The sequence below is a fragment of the Aricia agestis genome, chromosome 18 (genome assembly GCF_905147365.1).
Source record: "Aricia agestis chromosome 18, ilAriAges1.1, whole genome shotgun sequence".
In the NCBI taxonomy this organism is placed as follows: domain Eukaryota; kingdom Metazoa; phylum Arthropoda; class Insecta; order Lepidoptera; family Lycaenidae; genus Aricia; species Aricia agestis.
Genome location: NC_056423.1, coordinates 10,163,225 through 10,187,114, shown reverse-complemented (window position 1 = coordinate 10,187,114; position 23,890 = coordinate 10,163,225). Strand labels below are relative to the sequence as shown.

General features: G+C 40.0%; 1 protein-coding gene across 1 annotated transcript; it reads left to right on the top strand.

The window, feature by feature from the left end:
- Positions 1-996: 996 nt before the first annotated feature.
- Positions 997-23,890, top strand: LOC121735884 (intracellular protein transport protein USO1-like). Its single transcript, XM_042126864.1, has 21 exons — positions 997-1,263; positions 1,343-1,463; positions 2,173-2,355; positions 2,963-3,030; positions 3,256-3,400; positions 3,560-3,717; positions 5,606-5,655; positions 7,646-7,712; positions 8,118-8,288; positions 10,301-10,433; positions 10,677-10,788; positions 13,315-13,525; positions 15,009-15,188; positions 15,593-15,857; positions 16,715-16,825; positions 17,160-17,521; positions 17,713-17,994; positions 20,224-20,381; positions 21,029-21,155; positions 21,994-22,146; positions 23,233-23,890. The coding sequence occupies exons 1-21, from the start codon at positions 1,144-1,146 to the stop codon at positions 23,317-23,319; spliced, it is 3,264 nt and encodes a 1,087-aa protein (XP_041982798.1). The 5' UTR covers positions 997-1,143; the 3' UTR covers positions 23,320-23,890.

The following is a 23,890-nucleotide window of genomic DNA, read 5'->3' as shown; positions in this document are numbered from 1 at the left end:
ACTCGTTGACTGTAACGTAGTATATGTCGTTGGCTTTACTGACTACTTTTTTTAGACTTTTACCTTTTACTAGACTTTCGACTTGACGATAATCTGCAAAAAGGACTTTTTTTGTAATCTTTTTACAAATTTATTTTCCCCGCCATATTTTACTTGACACTGGCCATAGTTAAAAATCCGAGTGCCATATTAAGAATAAAAATGCCGTAGCCGTAGGGTAACTTTTTCTAAAGTGCCTGATAGGCGTACGAACTTAATGTCGGCTGTACACTCTCGCCGAGAGCTCTCGGGCGAGAGTCTCGTGCGAGAGCCCCTTGCCCGAGTGCGATCATGTACATTCTCGCTTAGTTCAATTGCAGTTATGAACTCAGAGAAGATGGACCATTATGTTTCTCTATGCATCGAAAGATATCAATGTAATCCAAAGATCTATAATCATATTTAATTTTATTTCTCACAGATAATGACTGATAATGACGTTTATTATTGTTATTTTTCTGTTCTGCACTGTCTAGCGGCGCGACTAGTAGTGAAAAAACGCGAGAGTGTACAGTAATGCGCTCGCTTTCCTCGCGAGACCCTCTGTCTCGGGCGCAAAATACCGACACCGGACCGAGAGGGTCCGAGACGAGGCGAGCGCACCCATTTACACTCTCGCACTCGGGCCGCCTCGCTGTGTCTCAGCGAGAGTGTACAGCCGACATTAAGTACGCGGGTTTTAAGTTCGCGAACTTACTCGGCTCGTGTTGGTGACACACGAGAATCGCTCACACTGCATTATCATGCCCCTAGGCTCGCGACTCGCTGCACGCGGCTCGCGGCTCTTTGTTGACACACAGGCGATTAAGATCGTCGAGCCATAAGCCCGCGTACTTACTCGCACGTCTGTCACCCCCTTAAAAAAATGCAGTACTTTTTTTTCTGCGACAGTTGTCAAACAATTGTCAAATTACCTATCAAGTATCAACAAACAAGCGTTTCTTGTATTACGTTATTTTTCAACAAAAATAGATCTATACATAACATGGTTTAATTTTCCTTCATATTAATTGGTTTATGAATAAAAAATGAGTGAATTTTAACATCTACTTTACGTGTTACAACTGGTATTGATGATTACAAGCAACGGTTGAGATCGAAAGGATGGACGGCCCGGGGATGAGTTTATTCCAAGGTGCACCTAGTTTCCACATCAATAATAGTGCTCAAGACCGACTAGAGGAGCAGGAGGAGCTAGAAGATGCAAAAAGAAGGAACGAGGAGGTATAAACTGTACATTTGAACACTCTTATGTCTGAATGCTTCTGTGCTTGTTTATTTTATTGTTCCTTTTATTTTGTAGCTTAAACACGATCTTGTTGGTGCTTTCGAAGATTTAGAGAATGATGAGAACTTGAACGATGATGCCAGTTCTGTGAATTTGAGTGGTAACCACACAATTGGGGGACCAAAGACAAATGGAGGTATTGGTTTAATTTAACTCTGAAATAAGTTGGCATAAGTGTCGATTTTCCATTGATTACTGTTGTAATATCTAATATAATTGATTATTGTAGTGAGCGTCCATGGCCTAATTGGTAGAGGCCTTTGGTTTGCACTCCTAGAGGGTGCAGATTCGTTCCCGGGTGGAGGCGTGTACCAATGAGACATTTTCTGATCTCTAGTAAATAATTCGGACGCTCGTACGGTGAAGGAAAATATTGTGAGGAAACTCACACATAGTTGGTCCCAGACTTACTGAATCATTCTTTCCTCTGGACTAGGCCGACTATGTTGCGAGAATGCCGTATGTGCTTGGGCAACCATACAGACATTTAAAAATCTTGTCCCAGGCACTGCAGTATTTGAGGAGTGGTTACTTCGCTCTGAAAATACTCAATAAAAAAAAATCATTAAAATCCATTCAATAGTTTTGAAAGATAAAGGTTTTTATTTTAGCACCTTGCTCCTTTTTAACCGACTTCCAAAAAGGAGGAGGTTATAATTATGTTCGTCTGTATATTTTTTATTTCTTGTATCATTTGTTAGTAGGTTGCCATGCTTTACAAATATTTATTTAATTTATTAGTTATTACCCTTTTTTTTGTAATGGTGGAAAAATAGCAACAAAACGGTTGTATGAAAAATAATCATCAGTATAATAATAACAATTTTATAATATTTTTTTTTCAGTGAGAGTTGGTCAACCACCAACATATAATGAGTCACTGAATCATCAATTTTCTGAGTCACCAAAGTATTATGAGACTCCCAAAAACCATATTCCACATCTGAGAAGTCCGGATGACTTAAAACTACCATATAGTCCTTACGCAGCAGGAGATGGTCATAACTTCTATCCTCACGAATTAGCAGGTAATATTCTGTGGACTGTGAGAATCAGGTACTTATTTAAAAAATATAACAGTTATTATGTAGATATACTATGAAACATCAATATTAAAATTCTATAGTAGGTAGGTGCATGAAAGAAGAATAAAACATGAACAGTCTTACTACAAAAGATTTAAACATCTATTGACAGTTGTTTTGAGACCATTATGTGATTTTTTTTCTAATCAACTGTTCAACGGGTGTTTACATCTTTTGGGATCGGAGATCTTTTACAAAAACTAAACTTTTATTAGAGACCTATGTGTCATCAGGACACGCTGATACATAAAACATACAAAAGTGCAGTGATAATAAGCACAAGAATGTCATAACTACCTAACTATTGTATCAGCAAATGGGTTAATAAATAAATAAATAAAATCTTTTATTTGCTTCACATCAAAGGGAAGAAACCCATGAGAGTGAATGAGAAAGATACAAATTAAATTTTATCAATATTGGAAATTTAACTTTATTACAATAAAAATAAGTAATATTTTAAGTTGGGTCAATGTAATTCACAAATATTAGGGGGGTGTATACTGTATATGTTTCATTTGCCTTTTAATATGACTTATCAACTTTGCAGGACATTTAAACGGTGTCAACAACTTTGACGGACTTACAAAATATGAAAGCCTAAAAGTTATGAATGAGGTAATCATCCATTTTATAAATTTTTTTAAGGCTGCGTTTCTACCAGTGCTAAGATAAGCTGTATTGCAAGTATTGTATTTTTTGAATATGATCCTCACAACACCCAAACAAATTTCGTCAAAGACAGTTCAGTGATGTGTGAAGAGTTAACAGACTAACACATTTGCATTTTTATTATTAAAATAATAGTCCATTTATTGCTCTTAACTTCTTTGTAATTTCCAGATGAGTTTGAAAGAGTGTCAACAGTTTGCGAGTCAGAATGAGAGTCTGAAGACGGAGATTGACAGTCTCCGAGCGAGGCTGCAAGCGGCTATTCAGGACAAGGACAAAGCGGAGCTGTCGTTGCAGGAATCACAACACTTGCTGGGTAAGTAAAAAAAAAAAACTATTTTTTTATTTGTACTTGCACAGATCAAAAGGCTTTTCGTCTAGCCCCCTTTCGCAACGCGCGATAAGGAACTTCGACCTCCGTTCCAATATATATTTAAAAAAATATATAAAAAAAAGGATTTTGTTTCTGTTTCAGCGTCCAGTAAGCACAAGCTATTGGAGCGAGAACAGCAGATATCGTCTCTGACTGACAAGATCAAGATGATTGAAGACGAGAAGCAGGAGTTGCAGCTGCAAGTGACTGCAACAAACGTCGCTCTGCAGGAGAAACAGCAGCGGTTGCTAACGTTACAGGTGAGGTGACATCTTAAAGTTAATATACCTAGCGGAATAGAGAAACAACGGCCCGAGCAAGCAAGATGTCACTATCAGTAACACTGCGTGGTAAAAAGAGACATGTGATGACATGACTGCAGAACTCTTTTTTTGACGTCCAGTCGGCACTTATCGGCACGTTAACAAATTAATCTCATAGAAAGATGCTTGTGTAAGTGTACAGTTTCGTTTGACAGCTCGAGATTGTTGCTCTATTCCGCTGGGTATTATAGCTTTATGGGTTACATGCTGCTGGCCGCGCGCGTGTTAGAGCCAGTCCACACGGCGCGTGGCGTCGTCGCAACGCAAATATTTTGACGCATAGCCGCTGGCCGCTGCGCCATCGCTGCGTTATTACGAAGCAGTCTTAACGTCGACACCCCCTCCCGCTTCATCTCGGGGGCTGTTGTCCGTCATGTGTGCGTTGCGACGTGAACACCTTGGTTATTTGTATGTAAAACAACGCAACGTGCCATATAGACTGGCTCTTACATGACTGGAAAAACGTGTATGAAATGTTGCCCACTTTCATTAGTACCAAATCCACGCGATAGGAGAAAGGGCTTGAAATATATTGGTCTAAACCTTATTGTCTATGGGCGAATATAGTTGCTTTCCATCAGGTGATCCGTTTGCTTGTTTGCCCCTTTATTTTTGCCATCACTGGAAAATGCTGGAACTATGCATTTTTCTACGATAAAAAGTTCATTCCTTTTACAAAACATAGCCTGCTACTGCCAAAGTTTATTTATCCTGTTCTGACTTCTGTCCTGTTTTTTTCCTTCAAATATAACCCATTTTTTAAATGAATATTTGTGTTTATTTTTCAAATATATTTCAAATATTTTTCAAATAATAATAAACTAATGTCACTTTTAAAATCTTGTCTATAAACTCATAGTAGAGGAGGGGAAGGTGCTATTTTTGTAGTCACTCGAGCGTCATGGAGACCTAGTAGGTTTTTACATTAGGTAAAACTGATAAAAAAATAATAAGAGCGTTTTTTATTTAAGCGGTGGGTTCATAAACTGCAGCCATTTTAAAGTAGTTTAAAGTAGTAGAAACTTTAGTTCCTTTGTGGTGAGAGTACCGACGAATCTTCTTTCGACCTTTGAGGCGCCGGAGTTCTGGCCGATGAATGTGGTCTACCGGAGGTTCCGGGGGAAACTCCGGAATGAAGCGCATCACGTAGCCGTCAACACGTGACAAAGTGTAGTTTTAAAGTGTATAATAACAATATGTATGTTAGTCGAGGTATATATATGAATATGTATGTTAGTCTGTAAGGTATTTGTATTATGGGCTTAGATGCCTGAAATAAATGGTAAAATAAAAATAAAATAAAATAAAAGTAAAATAAAGTTTTGAAAAAGAAAATATACTTACTTATTATTAATTTATTATGTATTCACAAAATTGCTTATTTAGGTAAATTATAAATATATTTAAGACAACAAGGACTAAATCATTTAGTTTAGTGCAAAATAAATTATCTGCGAAGCTTAGTTCGGAAAATAAGAAGCTTTATTTTTTTATATTTTAAAATGTCCCTATAGGCTTACCTAACCTTTGAATCGTCAGTGCTTTATATGGAAGCTTCTTTGGGGTATAGTGTATACTAAACATCCCCTATCTTAATCTGACAGATCCGATTACATTTCAATATAAAAAAAAATATTAACCCACCACGTGAGAAATCTGATTTCTATACCATGATAACTAGACACATGTCGGAAGCCTATACAAGCTTAATCTGACACGCTCGAGCTAATCCCGAAATCCCCTCTTCCCCTCCCCAACTACCACATGTAAACTGTACATTTTGCACATGAATAAGTCTATTTTACTAACACGCTTTATTTTTCAGGTGGCGCATTCACACGACACGGACGCGTTGTTTAGAGAACAACAAGACAGGTAATACCATTTTTTAGTTGAAAAACTTACTACTTACCTTAATCTTCTTAAATATATAAAAGAAAGTCGTGTTTGTTACAACACTATACGTGGGAGAGCCATGCTTCGGCACGAATGGGCCGGCTCGACCGGAGAAATACCACGTTCTCACAGAAAACCGGCGTGAAACAGCGCTTGCGCTGTGTTTCGCCGAGTGAGTGAGTTTACCGGAGGCCCAATCCCCTACCCTATTTCCTTCCCCACCCTCCCCTATTCCCTTCCCTTCCCATCCCTACCCTCCCCTATTACCCTATTCCCTCTTAAAAGGCCGGCAACGCACCCGCAGCTCTTCTGATGCTGCAAGTGTCCATGGGCGACGGAAGTTGCTTTCCATCAGGTGACCCGTTTGCTCGTTTGCCCCCTTATTTCATAAAAAAAAAAAAAAAAACACTTATAACTCGAGGTCGGCTGGACCGATTGCCATGGTTTTTGATTTGTTGGATTTGTTTCCGTCCCGAATAGCAGAATACATCTTAAAAACAATGAAAACTCAATATGTGTAATGAATACTTAATCATTTCAATAGATGCTGATTTGTTTATTACATGTCAAACATTTGTTGTCCAGTCCTGTCAAATAGTGTAACAACTATTTTTTTTTTTGGAGCTTATGGCCTGGTTGCTGAGACATTTAAGCCACAACTTTATTTTTTTCTGAAGACATCATGTGCGCGTTCAGAATTTTTTTTTTTGTAAAATGTCTACAAAGTTCAGGTACTGTTATATTTGTTTGTTTTAGACATTAATTTTCGAAAATTATTTATTAATTATTTAATTTTTAATTCCCGAAAATAATACCTAAGATTTATTCTACGGTTAAAACATAAAATCATCGGAAAGGAACGGAATTTAGGGAATAAAAAATCAATTGGTAAAGGTTATAAGATAAAGGAAAAAAAATCTACAGGTTAACAAAAGTGAAAATGTCTTTTTATAGGTTGTCTATGATTTTTCTTGATAAGCTATTCATACGTAGTGGTAATATACTCTTTGAGCTATTGTATATGTCTCGAAAGTTCAGGCACTGTTATATTTCGGATATTGAATTAATCCGAGTTTTATTTTTTTCCCCAATCTGCACAACATAGTTTTCAATAATTTTTTCTGAAATGAGTTTGAAGTACTTAATTATTATTATTATTTTTATTTTTTTTTATTCTCATTCTGTATGTATTTTTTCATCATCATTCATCATAATAAAATACTTTTTTGTTTCTATCTATACATATAAATATATTATTTTGTATCATTGTTTTACATTCATCAAAGCCTAAGTTAGTATTTATTTACTCAGTTGAAGTGTGTGTGGTGGTCTGAAAGAGATGGCGATAAGGTTTTATTTCCTAGGTTCTTTTGATTTTCTAGGTCTAGCGACCCGTGCCGCCGCTGTTTTGTAGTGGCGTAAAGCACAATGAAACCTATAGCCTACGCCCTAGGGCGTAAAGTAGCATTTTATTTAAATTTTTGTGGTCGTTGTCGCGAGGATCGTAATCACTTTTAGTTTTAATATGTGCGACCTATATAAGAATAAAAAAATAGTTTGTCGAATTTAGAAACCACACCTATAGGAAAAACCAAATAATAACCAACAAAAGAAATGTCTTATATATTTTATTTATATCTCATTTACAATTGGAACGAAGTTCCTTATCGCGCGTTGCGAAAGGGGGCTAGACAGAAAAAATTAAGACGAAAAGTTGTAACGACACTTTTTATGTCGTTGCGCGTTGTGACTTGTGACGTTGCCGTGCGGTAGCGCGTGTTTCTCTCTCCTTCTCTCTCTCTCATAGAATGCAAGTTATTTTCGTTTCGTCTTTCAGTTTCGCACTGAACAGTGTGGTGTAGTGACGATTTTTTTGTTGAGTGTGCAGTGCAGTTTTTTTGTACATAAGAAATAACTTCGTTCCATCCTGGTGCCCTACACCTCTCAAGTTTTTTTTTCCTTTTTTCAGACATCGCGAGGAAGTAGACAGGCTGCAGAGTGATTTGATGAAAGCCAAAAACAGGCTCGAAGAGAAGGTAATCTATTATTTTTGTAAGGGCCAACGCTAAAACTCGCGCGGGCGCACGCTCGCACACACGTCGCACGCGCCTGCGCTGCCCATACTATAACACACGCGAGCGTGCTCCCGCGCGAGATTTAGCGTTGGCCCTAATTTATGCAACTTTACCTCTATTCTAATTTACTTATTGTATTGCGTTGTCTTGTGATAATAGATAACTAGCTATTTGACCGAGCTTTGCTCAGTATTCGATAAAACACGAATAAAATGACATTTTCTTAAAATGATTCCTAGCTAGATTGATCGTATTACACATTTCTTTTTACCACGCAGTGTTACCGATAGTGACATCTCGCTTGCTCAGGCCTTTGTTTCTCTATTCCGCTAGGTATATTAACTTTATGAACACAATATGTTTCAGGAAAACGAGATAAAAGTACTGGAGAGGAGATGCGTGGAGCGTCAGAAAGAGAAAGAAGACGTGCTGATAGAGAAGGGCGACACCATCAACCGGCTAGCGGGAGAGTTGGAGGCGGCGCAGCGCCGGGTGAGAGAGAGAGACATCGGCAGAGAACAGCTGAGAGATCTGGGGGTGAGTAGAGGGAAACTTTAAAACTGCCATTAACTTAAAACTACTTTTCTTACGGCTCCACTCTGAGAAATTTCACGTTTGCTTAACTTTAATTTAAGATAAGCGTCTTCAAGGTACAATATGTGAGTTTGGAACATGAAATAATAAAATTAGCCGACTGCTCCTGGCCAAAAGTTGCTCAAGATGAGAAATATGTAAAGCCTTACCTTTGACTGAGAGGGGTTCTTGTGAAATCATAAAATTATGGGTAGCGCTAGTGCCAGGTAGTTTATGAGAGTTATATCTATTAAAATTATCTCGAGAACGCCTGAGCAGGTTTTCCAAATTTTAGTCTTGAAATATTCTTGAAATTCAAGGGAAGTAGGAGGAAAGTGATACGAAGTTCACCGGGATATAAGTGTTTTATAAAACATTGTGTGGCGGTACAAGAAGCGATACAGTCCCACATCGCGCTATCGAAGTTTTTGAGCACGGCAAGGTAAATACAACGTCTGAAATGACATCAGTGGGCTTCGGCCTTACCGAGCATGCTCTCTCGCTCGATCGGATGATCTTCCTTTTCGGCCGCTATGCATGTTCCTAAAATAGTACTTACCAGAGTAGACAGAACTAAGCGACTTCAAACAAACGAGCGTATCTACGCGAGTTGGGCGCTAATGTAATATTCAACATGTTTCGCAATGTAACTTCATAAATATTCCTTCTCTACCGAGAACTCAAACGACGCATGCTAGCTGTCTTGCTCTACATACACGCGTTTCAATATGATAAACAATGACGAAAGTAGTTTTATCGCTGTGATTGCACACTTGAACACCCCGGAAAGGGTTGCGCCCACTGACCTTCATTATACACGTAAGACTAATGATACCCAGCTGTATTTGAAGCGGAAGCAGCTCCCCCAATGCGCGGGAGGAGAACTAAATCTGACGTAACTTGCAAATGGCCGCTCAATCGCTATTGGTTGTAGAAACCACAGATTAATAGTATACCTCCATGGTAGAAACTAGTATTAGTTCCAAGTACTCCCACTACTGCTATCAGCGCCAATATGGCGACTTTCAAACGTCATTTTCACGTCAAATTTAGTTCCTATCCCTCGCATTGGGGGAGCTGATTCCGCTTCAAATAGGCACAAAAATAGCTGTCATTTCAAAGGGTATCATTAGTTCAGCGTACTTGTATAATGGAGGTCAGTGCTCAGTGGTTGCGCCACAGATGCGGACTTTTGAAGTGCGCCCCCTAGCGGGGTTCGCCACAGCTGAGGGGATATCGGCCGGCGCGTGCAGTACTAATTTAGTACTGTGCGCGCCATATGACATACTACGTCAAACGTATTTTCCAGATCTCTTCTGAGTCGGCCTACTCGGTAGTTCTGTTTACTCTGCTAGTACATCTTATATATAAAATTCTCGTGCTCAATGTTAGGCCGCGTACTCCTCCGAAACGGCTTTACTGATTTTAAATGGCTCGACACTCGCGAGGTAGATCCTGCTTACGGTAAGCACGGAGGATCTCAGGATACTGATTCTAATAGTTGTCGAAGGACCACAAAGGACCTTTATAAAACTAGATAGATACTAAAACTATAGTTGCTGATAAGTTGTATATCGCAAGGCGCGACGATTTTGCGGCAACTGTGTTTAAAACTAAATTATATTTAAAATGAGCGCGAAGTGAAATTGACAAATTGATGATTATGTGAATTGACACAATGGACTTTGTACGGTTGGACCGTACACCAAATTTTATATGCATATTCAGTGGGTCTGAGAATCGGCTACTGGGTACTCATTATATTGATAAGTGCATTTGAATAAATAATAGTAAATTATTACAACTCGAGACTGACGGCGACCATTGTTTGTGCGACGGGATAGCGTTGGACGTTGCCATGGTGACATACTTATTTAGTCACTTCAATAAAATAATATGGACGAAATACTTTATAAGGCAAAACAACGTTCGCCGGGACAGCTAGTATTTTATAAAAAAAAGTTAACTAATTCCAGTCGAAGCTGAAGGAGACGGCGTCGGAGCTGGTGGCGTGCCGCAAGACGCTGGCGGCGGCGCAGCGCGACGCGGAGGACGCGCGCGCCTCGCTACACCACCTGCTCGTCGAGTGGATGCCCGAACACAATATAGGTCAGTAACACCAGAGACGAGAGCGGGCGATGTTGCTTGTTGACGAAAGTGTTCTCACTCATTTAAAATAATTTACGCAGCGTATATCTATTCAGAGCTGCTACTTTCACAGTGAACTCTATACAAGACTGAAGACACACACACCTACCTACCTACGACCTTAAGTATTATCACTGTGTGTTTTGTTACACCTTGTATACATTTATTTATGTTTGTTTTACGAATTGAAATGATCTGATTCAGGTGCAACAGGCGACTCGTTGGCGAGTAAGCTGGCGACACTAAAGGAGGTGTTGAGTCGATACAAACAGCAGATGCAGAAGTTGCCGGCGCTGCAAGATGAGCTAGCTAAGAGGTACGCAACGCGTATATGTAACAAGATAAAGTTATAGGCTGGTTTTATCGTTAAGCATTTCGGCAGCGCCGTTGGAGCGCCGCGCGTTTGAAGATGTATGGGGGTAGTAGTAGCGTTCATGGGCGTAGCCACACTGAGGCAAGCTGGGGCGCTTGCCCCACCCTGGCTCTGACCTGTTTAGTTAGGTACCTTATAGCCTAACTAAACAAAAAAAAAATTTCAAGTTACTACAATTATAATTCATAATATCCGTAACAAAGTTACACAAAAAATTAGTGGACATGAAAAAAGTGCGATCAAAACAAAAAGCGCGCACCATTGACCGAACGCGCGCATCGCAGCGGTCTTTTGAAACCAAACCGTGTTATCGTAGAATAACTGAATAAATATTACATTTTATTAAAACGCATTATTCATAGCACCGACTATTCATTAATAAAACAGCTGTAATATTTGGGGGGGGGGGGGGGCGGTTTGGTCATTATTCTGAATGATCGTCATTATGCTTTTAGGGGTATTCAGGAAAAAGACGTTTAGGAAAATGACATTTTCACTAAATTCGTTTATAATTAAGTATTGATATAAAGAAAACTAAGAAAATTATTAAGAACTTAGAAATGTTGCGGGCCTTTATAACTTGGTATAAAAAAAGTAGTGAAAAACAGACAAATGTTGGCACACATCGAAAAAGGTTAATGACATCTTATTTGGACATTTTTGTAGAACGTATTTTAAAGACTCACCTGCATAAAACGAAGACCTCTATCCACACCAAAGCACTGCGATCAAATAAAGTGAGCCAGCAGATTTTATCGCAAAATAGGTTTAAACCCGTAACGTAGAGTATATCGGCAAGGCATTCAAAACAAACAATGCGCAGGCCAATGACGCGAATTTTATGAACATTTTAAAAATAGAATTTTTAGTTATTTAATGTAAGTTGGTGTGTTATTTGTTGGTATCGAATAGTTTACTAGTTCTTTATCTTCAAATTAACATTAAATTTTTAATCCTTTCTAGCTCATTTATTTTTATAAATAATAAATTGTAAGCGGCAGTATCGAAACGACACGCAAAAATGTCACAATTTGGTACTTTTTTTTTATAATAACTTTTGAAATATTAACTCTACTTTCAAATAGTTTTAGCAGCATTTTCGTTAGTTAATTAGACATTGAAATGTGTAATGTTACATCAAATTTACGAAGGCATTTTGGACCCAACTTCAAAGACATGAATTTAGTCTTTCTCAAATATTCGCCCCCGTACGTTTGTTACAGCTTCGAACGCGCGCGCTCCAACGGAGCTGCAAAACGCTTAACGATAAAACCACCCGTAATATTTTAGCGTGTGTAATGTGTATGTGTTTGTAACATAAAGTTAATATACCTAGCGGAATAGAGCAACAATGTCGAGCTGTCAAACGAAACCAAAATTGGTTTTCAACTGTGTGAAGAATATGTGTAAGTATACACTTACACAAGCATGATTGAACATGAATTCTATGAGATTAAATTGTCAACGTGCGGCACGTGCCGACTGGACGTCAAAAAAAGAGTGCTGCTGTCATGTATCACACGTCTCTTTTTACCACGCAGTGTTACTGATAGTGACATCTCTCTTGCTCAGACCTTTGTTTCTCTATTCCGTTAGGAATATTAACTTTATGGTTTGTAAGGAGTTTTCTGTGAATAGAAGTAGCAGTTTCAAAAAGTGATTTTTTCTTTAACTTTACAAAAAAAATTGAACTCTATTTAAGGGACACATACACGAATACGTACCAAAAAATAATAGTGTTTTATTATTTTTTGTAGAGAATTGTATGATCTACAACTTTGCCTTTTAACGTATCTATCAATTTTCAGCTTTATGCGAATTTTTCCTAGGTTACGACTTTTTTCTGTCTAATTTGTCTGGGCTAAGTACACTCGTGAGATTTTGGACTGAGGGGAAATGTCTTTCTAAAATCGTGACAACGCCGCGACGCAATATTTTATATTATTGTTTCGACCCTATTTTTCATGAAGCGACCTTGTTATTTCACTCTCAACGCGCCTAAGTAACTAAGGAAGTAACTGTGTCATTTGTCCACGAGTCTACAAAATGTGACTAATACATGCATACTTAACGCATTTATTCGGTACACAATTTCGTGTAAATATAGAAGTGACAATTGATGTCAACGGCTTTGTTACGTAAAGAGTGTAAAGTGTTTCGTTGCTATTCGATATTTTAGGCCGGTATAAATAGTCAGTACTTAAGATGCGACCCGGTCTCAAGACGCAGTTCGGCTCTGTGATTGGTCCAAATTTTGACAGCCAACCAATCACAGAGCCTGAAGCGTGTCTTGAGACCGAGATGCATCTTGAGTACTGACTATTTATACGGGCCTAAGTGTGCGAAAAGGAACAAATTCGAAACGGTTGAAGTATAATAATAATAAACATTTATTCAACACAGTATAGGAGTTACGTTTCCTTAGTTTTTATTATTCGTAGCTAAACAAGTTTCACTTTAATATTTCAGAGACAAAAGACTGGAGCACCATCGCAAACAAGAGTCGGAGTTGCGGTCAAAACTCGAGGAGTCCAAGGGTGTCGAACTCCAACTGAACTCACATATCGCCATGCTCAAGAACAAAGTGGAACTATTGAGTAGCGGGGGGGAGGACGCGTATAGACACGAAAATGTACAGCTACGGAGTGATCTGGAAGACGTGAGGGCTGAGCTGAAGAATGTGAGTTATATACAGTGTGTAACTAAAATAGAGAGTTCACTGTGAAAGTAGCAGCGCTGAAAGACGAAAATTTTTTTTCACTTTTGTATGGGCAAGGGCCCGAGCATCACGAGTTTCCCCATACAAAAGTGAAAAAAAAATTGATCTTTCAGCGCTGCTACTTTCACAGTGAACTCTCTACTAGGAACACGTGCACACCCTAAAGTATTATCACTTATTTTTGTTACACCCTGTTTTTTTGTAGAAATTAAATGACTAATTAATCTAATGTACGTACTAATGTCGAAAATGCTAGTCTGTCAGTTACCTCCCCTGACCTCAGCCGTGTTCGTCGGCGTATTTTTGGACAAACCTTTTATTGCGCATGTCCAAAGGATGTCATGGCAACGCCATAACAAGTTGCTGGTCAAGTCGTAAACAACGTATTACATGATTAAAATAATTTTATTTATTTATTTTAAAAGGTTTGTCAACAATTGCTAACACTTATAATAAAGTGCAGGATACACTTAATTAATTACCATTCAGTGTTACAACTTCTTACATATAAACACTACATGCACCAATAAAAATTAACAACAAAATTCTATAATAAAGTAATATGACTATAAAAATAACATTACATAGCTGCATAGGAAGAATCAAACAATACAATACAACAAAATAGAATAGTTAAAATTTCAAGGTAAATAGACATAGCAGAAAAATATTTTAGATTTTAAATTTTAAATACACTATTTATCTGTTTTTTATACTGAACTAATTTTAGACCAATATCCAAGTTTTCACTTTTGGAGAGACAGTTGTAAGCCTTAGTAAATAATAAAAACTAAACATAAAAACATAAGCCTAAATTGTCTAAAATAATTTATTTAACACTATAATAGTGTTTGATTATTTTAGAATTAAAAATATGGTTATGGATCACTTGAAAAATTTAGTGGAGGAAGTTATCGAGGTATTCAATGAATATCATAGGAGGTATTAATATTATTTAAATGGTTAAATGTCAAGTCGTAAACAGTTGTCATTGCCATGGCATGAAATGATTTGGACATGCGCAATAACTAGGTTTTGCAGCGAATGCGCTAAAAATTACGCCGACGAACACGGCCCTCGTCAAACCGCTGAACTGATTTTGACATTTAGTATGCACATTTTTTTTTAAACTGGCTTTGGCCCACCACTCATTCCCACCACTGTATCTCCTGTGTCGATTTGAATCAGCTGAACCGATTTTAATGAAATTTTTAATGCAGACATTTTGAAAGACAAACATTAATTTAGAATGGTGCCGGAATAGTAACCGGTTCTTTTGCGATAAACGAATTTCGGCACGACGTAGTCGGGCTAGGGCGTTGTCCAGTATTTTATACACCAAAGTAAAACTAAACAGTAAATAGGTATCGTAGTGTGACTGACCGTGTAAGTAGTATTAACGATTTATTTTTAAACTCATCAACTTGATTTTTTATTATCACAGGAGGAGCTAAAATACGCGGAGCTCGAGATGGAGTATGAAAAGCTGAAGACGGAGAGGGGCAGCCGGGCGAGCCTCGTGCAGGACGCCAACGCGGACCTGCTGCGGGAGCTGGATAGATACGCCGCACAGCTCAAGGACATCAAGAAGGAGAACGGCGACCTGAAGACCTTGTATCTACAGGTAACGTATCATTTTTTGCCCCCGACTAAAGGGGGTATTGTAAGTTTGACGTGTGTGTGCGTGGGTGCGTACGTGCTTGCGACTTGCGAGCATGCAAACGTGCGTGAGCGCGTACATGGATGCGTGCGTGCGTGGATGCGTACATTCGTGGATGCGTGCGTCTACATGCGCGCGCGCTCGCGCGTATGTGTATGTGTGTAAGAACACACATACCCTAAAGTATTATACGGTTTAAGACTTTATTTCTCACAAAATAATTTTACAAATTATTATACACGGCGAGAAACACGTATTACAAAAATAAATTGAGTGATACATTTGGCAAACACTTCCATTACTTTCTATTACATATTATCACTTTGTTTTGTTATGTTTAAAAACGTAACGTAAACCATTGATTGTAGGTTTGCAGTGCTCGTGACGCAGTAACTCGAGAGCTTAAAGACGTCCACACTATGACGCAGAGAGAGAAGGAGGCTTATAGGACGCAGGAGAGAGAGCTGGTAGAGAGAGTTGAGAGTGAGAGGCGTCAGGTAGAGAAACTGACGGCGGAGTTGACAGCTGTCAGGCAGGAGTTGGACCGCGCTAACTGCAGGATATCAGAGCTACAGACCGAGTTTACGGACAAGCAGAGAGAGTTTACTGACAAGTTGAATAAGTTTCTTGAAGGTAATAATATATATATTCACAACAATAAACTTAATATAAAAAAAACATAATTATATTGGAACGAAGTTGCTTATCGCGCGTTCCGCGTATAGGAGGCTAGACAGAACGATATTTGACCTCGACACTTTTTTATTAGTACCTGCATGGTAGGGACAGAGGGCGTTGATAGTATTCCTGAGCGTCAACTAGTTTTTTGAGAATAAACAGCGACGCGTTGTTATTATTCGAGGGCATCAATAGATGGCGTTTTTTAAATATATATAATATGTAAATAGGTTTTTTGAACATAAGAAATAACTTCGTTCCATTCGGGTGTCGCTAGACACCTCACAAGTTTTTCTAAAGTTGTGTCTGTCTCTCTGTTAGTACTTCACGCTCAAATCGTTGAATAGGAGATACTTTAGTGCCAAGGAAGGTCATTGGATTGAATTATTAACCTATGTACTATCAGAGAAGTTGATATTAGGCAGATGGGGGACCTACGTAGTTTGGTCGCGTTACGTCAAACCCAATCGACAGATCACAATTAACATGATCCCACCAAATGACGTTGGTTTGTCAACTGCCTAGTAATCGATTTCCTGGGTGGTACATATGGGTGGTATGTTGCGTTTCCACCAAAGATGTGCTGCAAGGAATGTGTTTTTGAGAATCAATAGAATCGCTTCATTGACGTAAGCTTGCCGTGACATCGCTCAGCGTGGCGATGCTATTTGATCTAAAAAACACATTACTCGTAACACATCTTTGGTGGAAACGCAGCCTCAAAGTCCAATCTCCACTTTAAATTTCATTACAATCGGTTCAGTCGTTGAAGGGGTGCTGAGGAGAATTCAGTATTTTTCGTAACATTTCAGACGAGAAGACGGCCATGCGTAAGGAGATAAGCGCGTGCATACAGTGCGATAAGCAGCTCAAACACATACGGAACCTCGAGGACCAGATCAGCAAGTATAGCGTTCGATTAGGTACGTACCAGTAGGTGATTACCACAGACATAGATCAAGATAGATACTGCACGTGTATGTACTTCGCGTGCCATATCGCGCTCCCAAACGGCGAGAAATGCTCGTCTTTCGAAAGTATGTCCTTTAGTCTGCGCTCCACGGATTGCGGATTGAAAAAATGCCTAATTGTGCCGTATAGAGCTGTAGAAACGTTGGCCTAGAATCTAGATAATGGACACGTTTCTTATCATCAGCGTCACGGTAGGTAGCTGCCAACTACAATCTGGCTATATTTAAATGCTTATATTTTTGTTATTTTTCATCTTATCAAAAAAGTAATATTGTACTGTTACAGCCGCCCAAGAAAGCAACGAGACGCTGATGAAAGAATTGAAAGGCAAAGCGGAGTTCTTCCAAAAATATATCCTCGAGAGGTACCAGAGATTATCAGAGCAGTGCTCAGTCGCCACCAACACGGACAGCCGGATCGATATGCCGGAAGGCCGGATCGGACCGGAAAACCGGAGCGGTCTGCCGGAAGGTCGGATGTCGATGGCCGATAATCGCAACGGTGTACCCGAAGGCCGGAGTGTGTCGGAAAGCGGAAATGGTATTTCGGAAAGCCGGAATGGTTTGTCGGACCGGACGCACGAGCCGGATGGTAGAGACGGACAGGACACGCCGGACACGGATAATGATGACGATTTGAATGCCAAGGTACGTATAAAATACACGTACGTATACGCGTAAAATTTTACATGAAATATAAACATTGAAAGAGCTGTTTTGTATGAAAATATAGGTTAAAGGCATGTGCTATTTACTTATAGCTAGATAAGAATTAAGAATTGACATGTGTAATATTATTTTTTATTTTATTAGTAATATTTAAATCCTTATCTTTGCAGACTGCTCTTATGATGAAAGAGAAGGCAATAAGAGATCAGATAGCGGAGAAATTCACGCTGGAAATGAAGACGATAGAAATGAACTGCGCTAGAAGATTAAAGGAAATGGAGACGGAACAGCTCACAGCGGTCACCAAGTTGAAAAATCTTCTAGAACGAAAGGCTAAGGAGGTTGAAACATTGAAGGAGTTTATACTGGCAGAAAGAGCTAAAGTCACACAGATATTGGAGTCGAAAGAGAATGAGATATCGGTGTTGATAAAGGAACATAATGAGTTACAGGTTTATATGAAATATATTTTTATATTCAATCAAATCAAATCATTTAATTCGGGCATCAGAGGCCCATATAACAAATACCTTAAATCTAACATACATATAATTATATAATAAATACCTTAAAACCAACATACATATTTTATATATACTTAAAAACTAACACTGTCACATTTTGCCGGCGACGTGACTCGCTTCGTTCCGGAGTCTCCCCCGGAACCTCCGATAGATTACATCCATCGGCCAGAACTCCGGCGCCTCGAAAGTCGACAGAAGATTCGTCGGTACTCTCACCACAAAGGAGCCAAAGTTAACCTTGTGGCGAGACTGCAGACGCTCGACCCTCAGGCGCAGTGTCGTCTTCTTATGGATGTAGTCCACGACATCCTGGACCTCCATGGACCAGTGCAGGCGGGATATGTACAGGGGCGTCGCGGGGACCTCGCTCCGCAGACGTAGCTCAGGTACATATGGTGCGGTGCCGCGATGGTTGCGGGCGGCGGGCTTCTTCCTCCTCTCCACCAGTATGAAGCCCTCCTCATCGCACCTCCTGCCTTCGTCCTTGCCAAGCCGAGAAGATTCCACCTTGCGGCTCTTCGTAGCCTTGCGGCTCTCAGTATCGCAACTCTTCGAAGCCTTGCGGCTCTCATTCGCCCCATTAGTTTTCGCCCGCGGGGGAGGTGCGGGGCGACCAGCAACAGTCGCAAAGTTTTTCTGAGTCGCCTGAGGACTCGGGGTCGGCGCAACCGGGAGGGGAGCGGGGGCGGGGGCGGCAGCAGCGGTGTTCGTTGACCCGTCCGATGATAATGCTGACGGGCTAAACGTGCTCGCTTGCGCGCCACGACGAGTAGTGACGAATGCGGCATCAGCATCAGGTAACCTACATATTGAATTACCACTTTTTAATTGCGATAATTCAATACGTAAGTCACTGATCGTAGACTCTGATGCCTGCAATCTACCTCGAACTCCGGCCAGCTCCTCCTTCAGGAACCTGATGTCCTTCAGTAGGCTGACGACGTCGACGTGGTCCAATGTGACGGGCGGCAGCTTGTGGAGCTCCTTTGCCACAAAAGCCGGCACCTCATCAGGATCCGTCTGCTTCAGCAGGGAGATGATGTCCTGCACGCTCCTTTCCGTTCCGTCTCTTCGTCGCGACGGCATATTCGCGCTCTGTCCGAGCGTCTCGTATAGCAGCTGCTTGCCCTTGCAAATCTCCTCGCTGGAGAAGGAGGACTTGCAGATCTGCATGATGCTGACCTCGTCCATAGTGTCGATGGCATGCTGGATAAACGCCAGCAACTCGTTGGCCACGAGCGCCATGGTCACGTGCAGCGGCAATGGCCGCGCGATTCGCAAAAATATTACTTTTGCTGCGTGTGTAACGCGGAGCACGACCGGTCGCTAACTCGACGCATTACACACTCAATTATATTATACTAGCTGTCCCGGCAAACGTTTCTTTGCCATATAAAGTATTTCGCCCGTATTATAAGTATGTCACCATGGCAACGTCCATCGCTATCACGTCGCACAAACAATGGTCGTCGTCAGACTCGATAATCAATATAATATGTAGATACACAAGTTAGCTTTCGAAAACGTGACTTTTAATCTATATTAATAATCACTCAAAGTATCTCTATGCTAAATTTCATCAGCCTACCTAGCATACGCCAACGAGATATCTCACTCTACATGTTTTCTCGATGTTTGATGGTTTGTCTCTTCATCTCTATTGACCCTAGCATGACAAACATTTTTTCTCGCGTAGATCTATCATCGAAATAACACATTTTTATAGAGTTTGGTCGAGATAATGTCGAGATTTTGACATTATGAGACGAGTAACTACTCGTCTCATAATGTCAAAATTTAATTATCTCGAGAGTGAGATATCTCGTTGGCGTATGCTAGGTAGGCTGAATGGATTGAGTGGCAAAATCGTAAAGAGATAACATACGGACAGATATTTTCGAATTTATAACACACTAGCTGTGCCTGTGCCCCGCGGTGTTTTGTAAAAGTAAATTGCATATTACAAAAGCCTATGTGCTAATCCAGGATATCAGCTGACTCCACGCTAAATTTTATCAAAAACGTTCCAACTGATTAAGCGTGAAGAAATAACAAACATACAAACTTTTGTCTTTATAATATTAGTATGAAGTATGATAGTATGACCATAATATTAGTGTGATAATAGTAAAGATATCATTCGTATTAATCTTGCAGGTTGAATGTCAAAAGGCGGTGGATAACTGCGGTGAATGGAAACACAAAGCCGAGAAATACAAGGAGAAACTCTCCCAGCTCGGCTCGCTAGAAGACTTATTGAAGAGAGAGAAAGATGACTGGAAGCAGAAGACCAGCTCAGAATGTCAGACCCTCAGGTAGTAACTGGAATTAATGTTATTTTCTATAAGTTTCATTAACATGCTAATTTTTATGTCACAGCATGCTAAGTATTATTGCTTTGCTATTTGCTAAAAACGCGGCATCGTGAATCGCATCGCACCGCTCGCGTCGAGTATTATTTCGCATCGAGTGAAAAATAACAGTTAACACAGCGGTGCGAAACAGCGCGGACGTGATTTTTAGGGTTCCGTACCCAAAGGGTAAAAACGGGACCCTATTACTGAGACTTCGATATCTATCCGTCTGTCCGTCCGTCCGTCTGTCTGTCTCCAGGCTGTATCTCAAGAACCGCTATAGCTAGACTTTTGAAATGTTTACAGATCGTGTATATCTGTTGCCGCCATAACAACAAATACTAAATACAAAATAAAATTAATAAAAGGGGGGCTCCCATACAATAAACAAAATTTTTGGTCTATTTTTGCTCTATAACGGAACGGAACCCTTCGTGCGGGAGTCTGACTCGGACTTGGCCGATTTTTATCATGATCGCAGGCTATTGCTACGCATGATAATATTAGCAATCGTATTTTTAGCAAGTTCGATTAATTTAATTATTGCTAATGGGCATTTAACAATTAATTATTATTGCTAATGCTATTTTTACCAACACTACCGTCAGGAACAAGGTCATGGAGCAGCACACGAAAATCAGTCATCTGGAGCAGCAGTGTGACAAACTTAACCACGATTACCAGATGTTGTTGGACAAATATAAGAATGCGAAGAGAACTGTTGTGACTTGCAAGGTGAGTGAAATTGGATATTAATGCAATGTTTTCACGCTAGAGGCCGGTAAACAAAAAGTTTCTGAACTGTCGACTAAGATCCGATGTATGGTTATCAAAGTCGACTTTAAAATAATCTTTAATCCCATTAAAATCCGGCTAATCGGTATATCGCCCCATTACAAAACGGCTCTGTTTTTTAAAACAGCTAGCCGTAATGTAAAGTAGAGGCAGTGGCGTGCACAGGAATATGTGTGACATATTGACGGGTTAGGAGGATTGATAGACGGGTATGCGCTGCGGGGCCCAGCGGAGTGGTCGGATAGCTTTAGATATTATATCATGATCGGAAAAAAATCTTAATGGCAAGGCATGCGGGAGATCGCCGCATGACTTGGTCCGCGCCGTTAGAATTTAAACTTTAAACACTTGCAAATTGGTGCTATTATATAAATTTAAGCGTTTTTAGTGTACTATATTTTACTATTTAGTGTATTAATTTTTTTACTATTAATTATAGTCATCTAAAACATACGAAAGTTTAATTAAAATATCTGTGAATGGCAGGTAATGCACTGCATTTCTGTCTTTAAGGAGTGCACGCCCCTGAGCAGCGGATTATACAATCCGCCTGCGACACTCGGCGAAACGTGGCAGTAGCGGTCATTGACTCCCTGTCAAAAAACTTTTAATTTTCTATATAAACCGCGATTGGCAATGGACTAGGAACATCTGACACTTCATTGTCAATCGCGGTTTATATATGAAAAGGACAAGTTTTTGACAGGGAGTCAATGACCGCTACCGCCATGTTTCGCCGAGTACAGTATAGTTTATGATATTAGTTTGTGTGTTCTAGGATTACATAGCGAAGAAGGACGAGCACGTGCACAGCGAGTTGAGTAGGATACAGGAGGAGTATCGCAAGATATTCGTGAGGCTGCAGGAGCAGATCGACCAACACGCCGCCACCCGAGCCAGGGAGGCCAGGCACAGGCCGGCACAGACTGAGGTATGTAATGTACTATCAGTGAAGTTGATTGCAGTGGTGTAAAAATAACATCCGGGGCCCGAGGCATATTGATGGGGCCCTATCAGTAAAATAGTCACGTTAATAATAAAACAATGTATAAAAAGACGGTCTCTTGGGCCGGGGCCCTTTCGGGTCGAGGGCCCGTGGCATTTTGCCAGCCCTGCCACCTTATAGTTGCGCCACTGGTTGATTCCTAGGCAGATGGCGGCCCTAAGTAATTTAGTCGCGTTAATCGACGGAGAGCTGGCGACCGAGTCGGTCATGTGCCTTCAGCTGTTTTAAAACTCCGTTAGCTACTTCCCTGAACGACCTTATCTGATAATCTGCGTGCTGGCAAGCCGTGGGCGGTAGGCGTAACGTTGAATTTGTACGAAAATTCGCCGATTTCAACAATTATTGTTGTTGGTATCTTCCCACCATTAAGACCATCGAAGAAATTTATACACAATGATCTACGTCGTTGTTATGGATATTCAATGTTAATTCATTTTAATGTCAATGTTTAGTCAAACCCAGCCGACAGGTAATACATTGTTGGTTGGGTTTGACTTAACGCGACTAAGGGTGGGTTGCACCAGAGGCGTGGTTAAAGTTAAAGTTATGGTCAAAATTATGGTTATAGTTAAGGCTAACTTTAACTTTGACCACAGAATTTGACAGATATTAGCTGGTCCGACAAGGCTTGAAATGAACGTGGGCGGGGGCGCAGCTGGTAAAGGAGAACTGTCAAAAATGGCGTTTTTGTATGATGACAGCGTTAGTTATATGTAGCCTTGTCGAGCTCAACCTATGGCGTATATTTTTGACTGTTAAAAAATTTGACATTTTGCATTGTAGTTAAAGTTAAAGTTATAGTTAAAGTTACAGTTATAGTTAAAGTAAGTTGGTGTAACCCCACAGAAATAAATCAAGATTTATTTCTGTGTGCAACCCACTCTAAATTACGTAGGTCTGCTATCTGCCTATGAATCAACTTCACGAGAAGAAGATAGTACTTAGTACTTGTGGCACCGCTAACGTTGGAAAATCATTGTGCTTTAACATTGTTTTGTTTTTACTTTTCAGTACGCAGAGAAACTAAAGGAGCTCTCGCAAGATTTCGCGCGCCTCACCCAGACGAATACGGGAGATAAATTCGACAAGAATAAATGACACAATATAAGTATAATTTTAGGATTTAAAAGACATTTTAAGTTTGTTCTGCTGAATAAGCTCAAGTATTTTTATGATAAAATGTAATATATTAAGTAGATTGTATACGACGTCTATAGACAATACGTTAGATTTTCAAATAGCCAATAATGACATTACTTTATGTACCTATTTTTGTCTTAAGGGAGTAAAGGCCCCACTGACGTTTTACAAACCTCAATTCTATGGAAGGTAAAGTGCGGTCTCGCCATAAGGGTAAACATTGCCCCATATAAAATGCCCCACAATTTTCCTGCCAAACAGTCGAAATCGAGCGCAACCAAACGGACACCGGAGTGCTTAGTCAAAATGCATTCGTTAATTTCGATAGGCATGTAAAAAGTCGGTCCTGCGCCTGATTTCTCGCCAGTCGTGTCTGTCTTCCGTCCCACTGGATTATGAGAGTATGGGAATATAGAATGATCTTCTGTACTGCGCACACACTTGGGCACTATAAAATGACTTCTGCGTAACTGGCATGGTTTCAATGTAACCGGCTACCGCCACCTAAACCGGTGTGGGAGATATTGTA

Coding starts and splice junctions, on each gene's coding strand:
- LOC121735884 (XM_042126864.1), top strand. CDS start 1,144: ATGGACGGCCCGGGGATGAGTTTATTCCAAGGTGCACCTAGTTTCCAC. Junction 1,464..2,172: donor GGGACCAAAGACAAATGGAG/GTATTGGTTTAA, acceptor TTTTTTTTTCAG/TGAGAGTTGGTCAACCACCA. Junction 10,434..10,676: donor GATGCCCGAACACAATATAG/GTCAGTAACACC, acceptor GATCTGATTCAG/GTGCAACAGGCGACTCGTTG.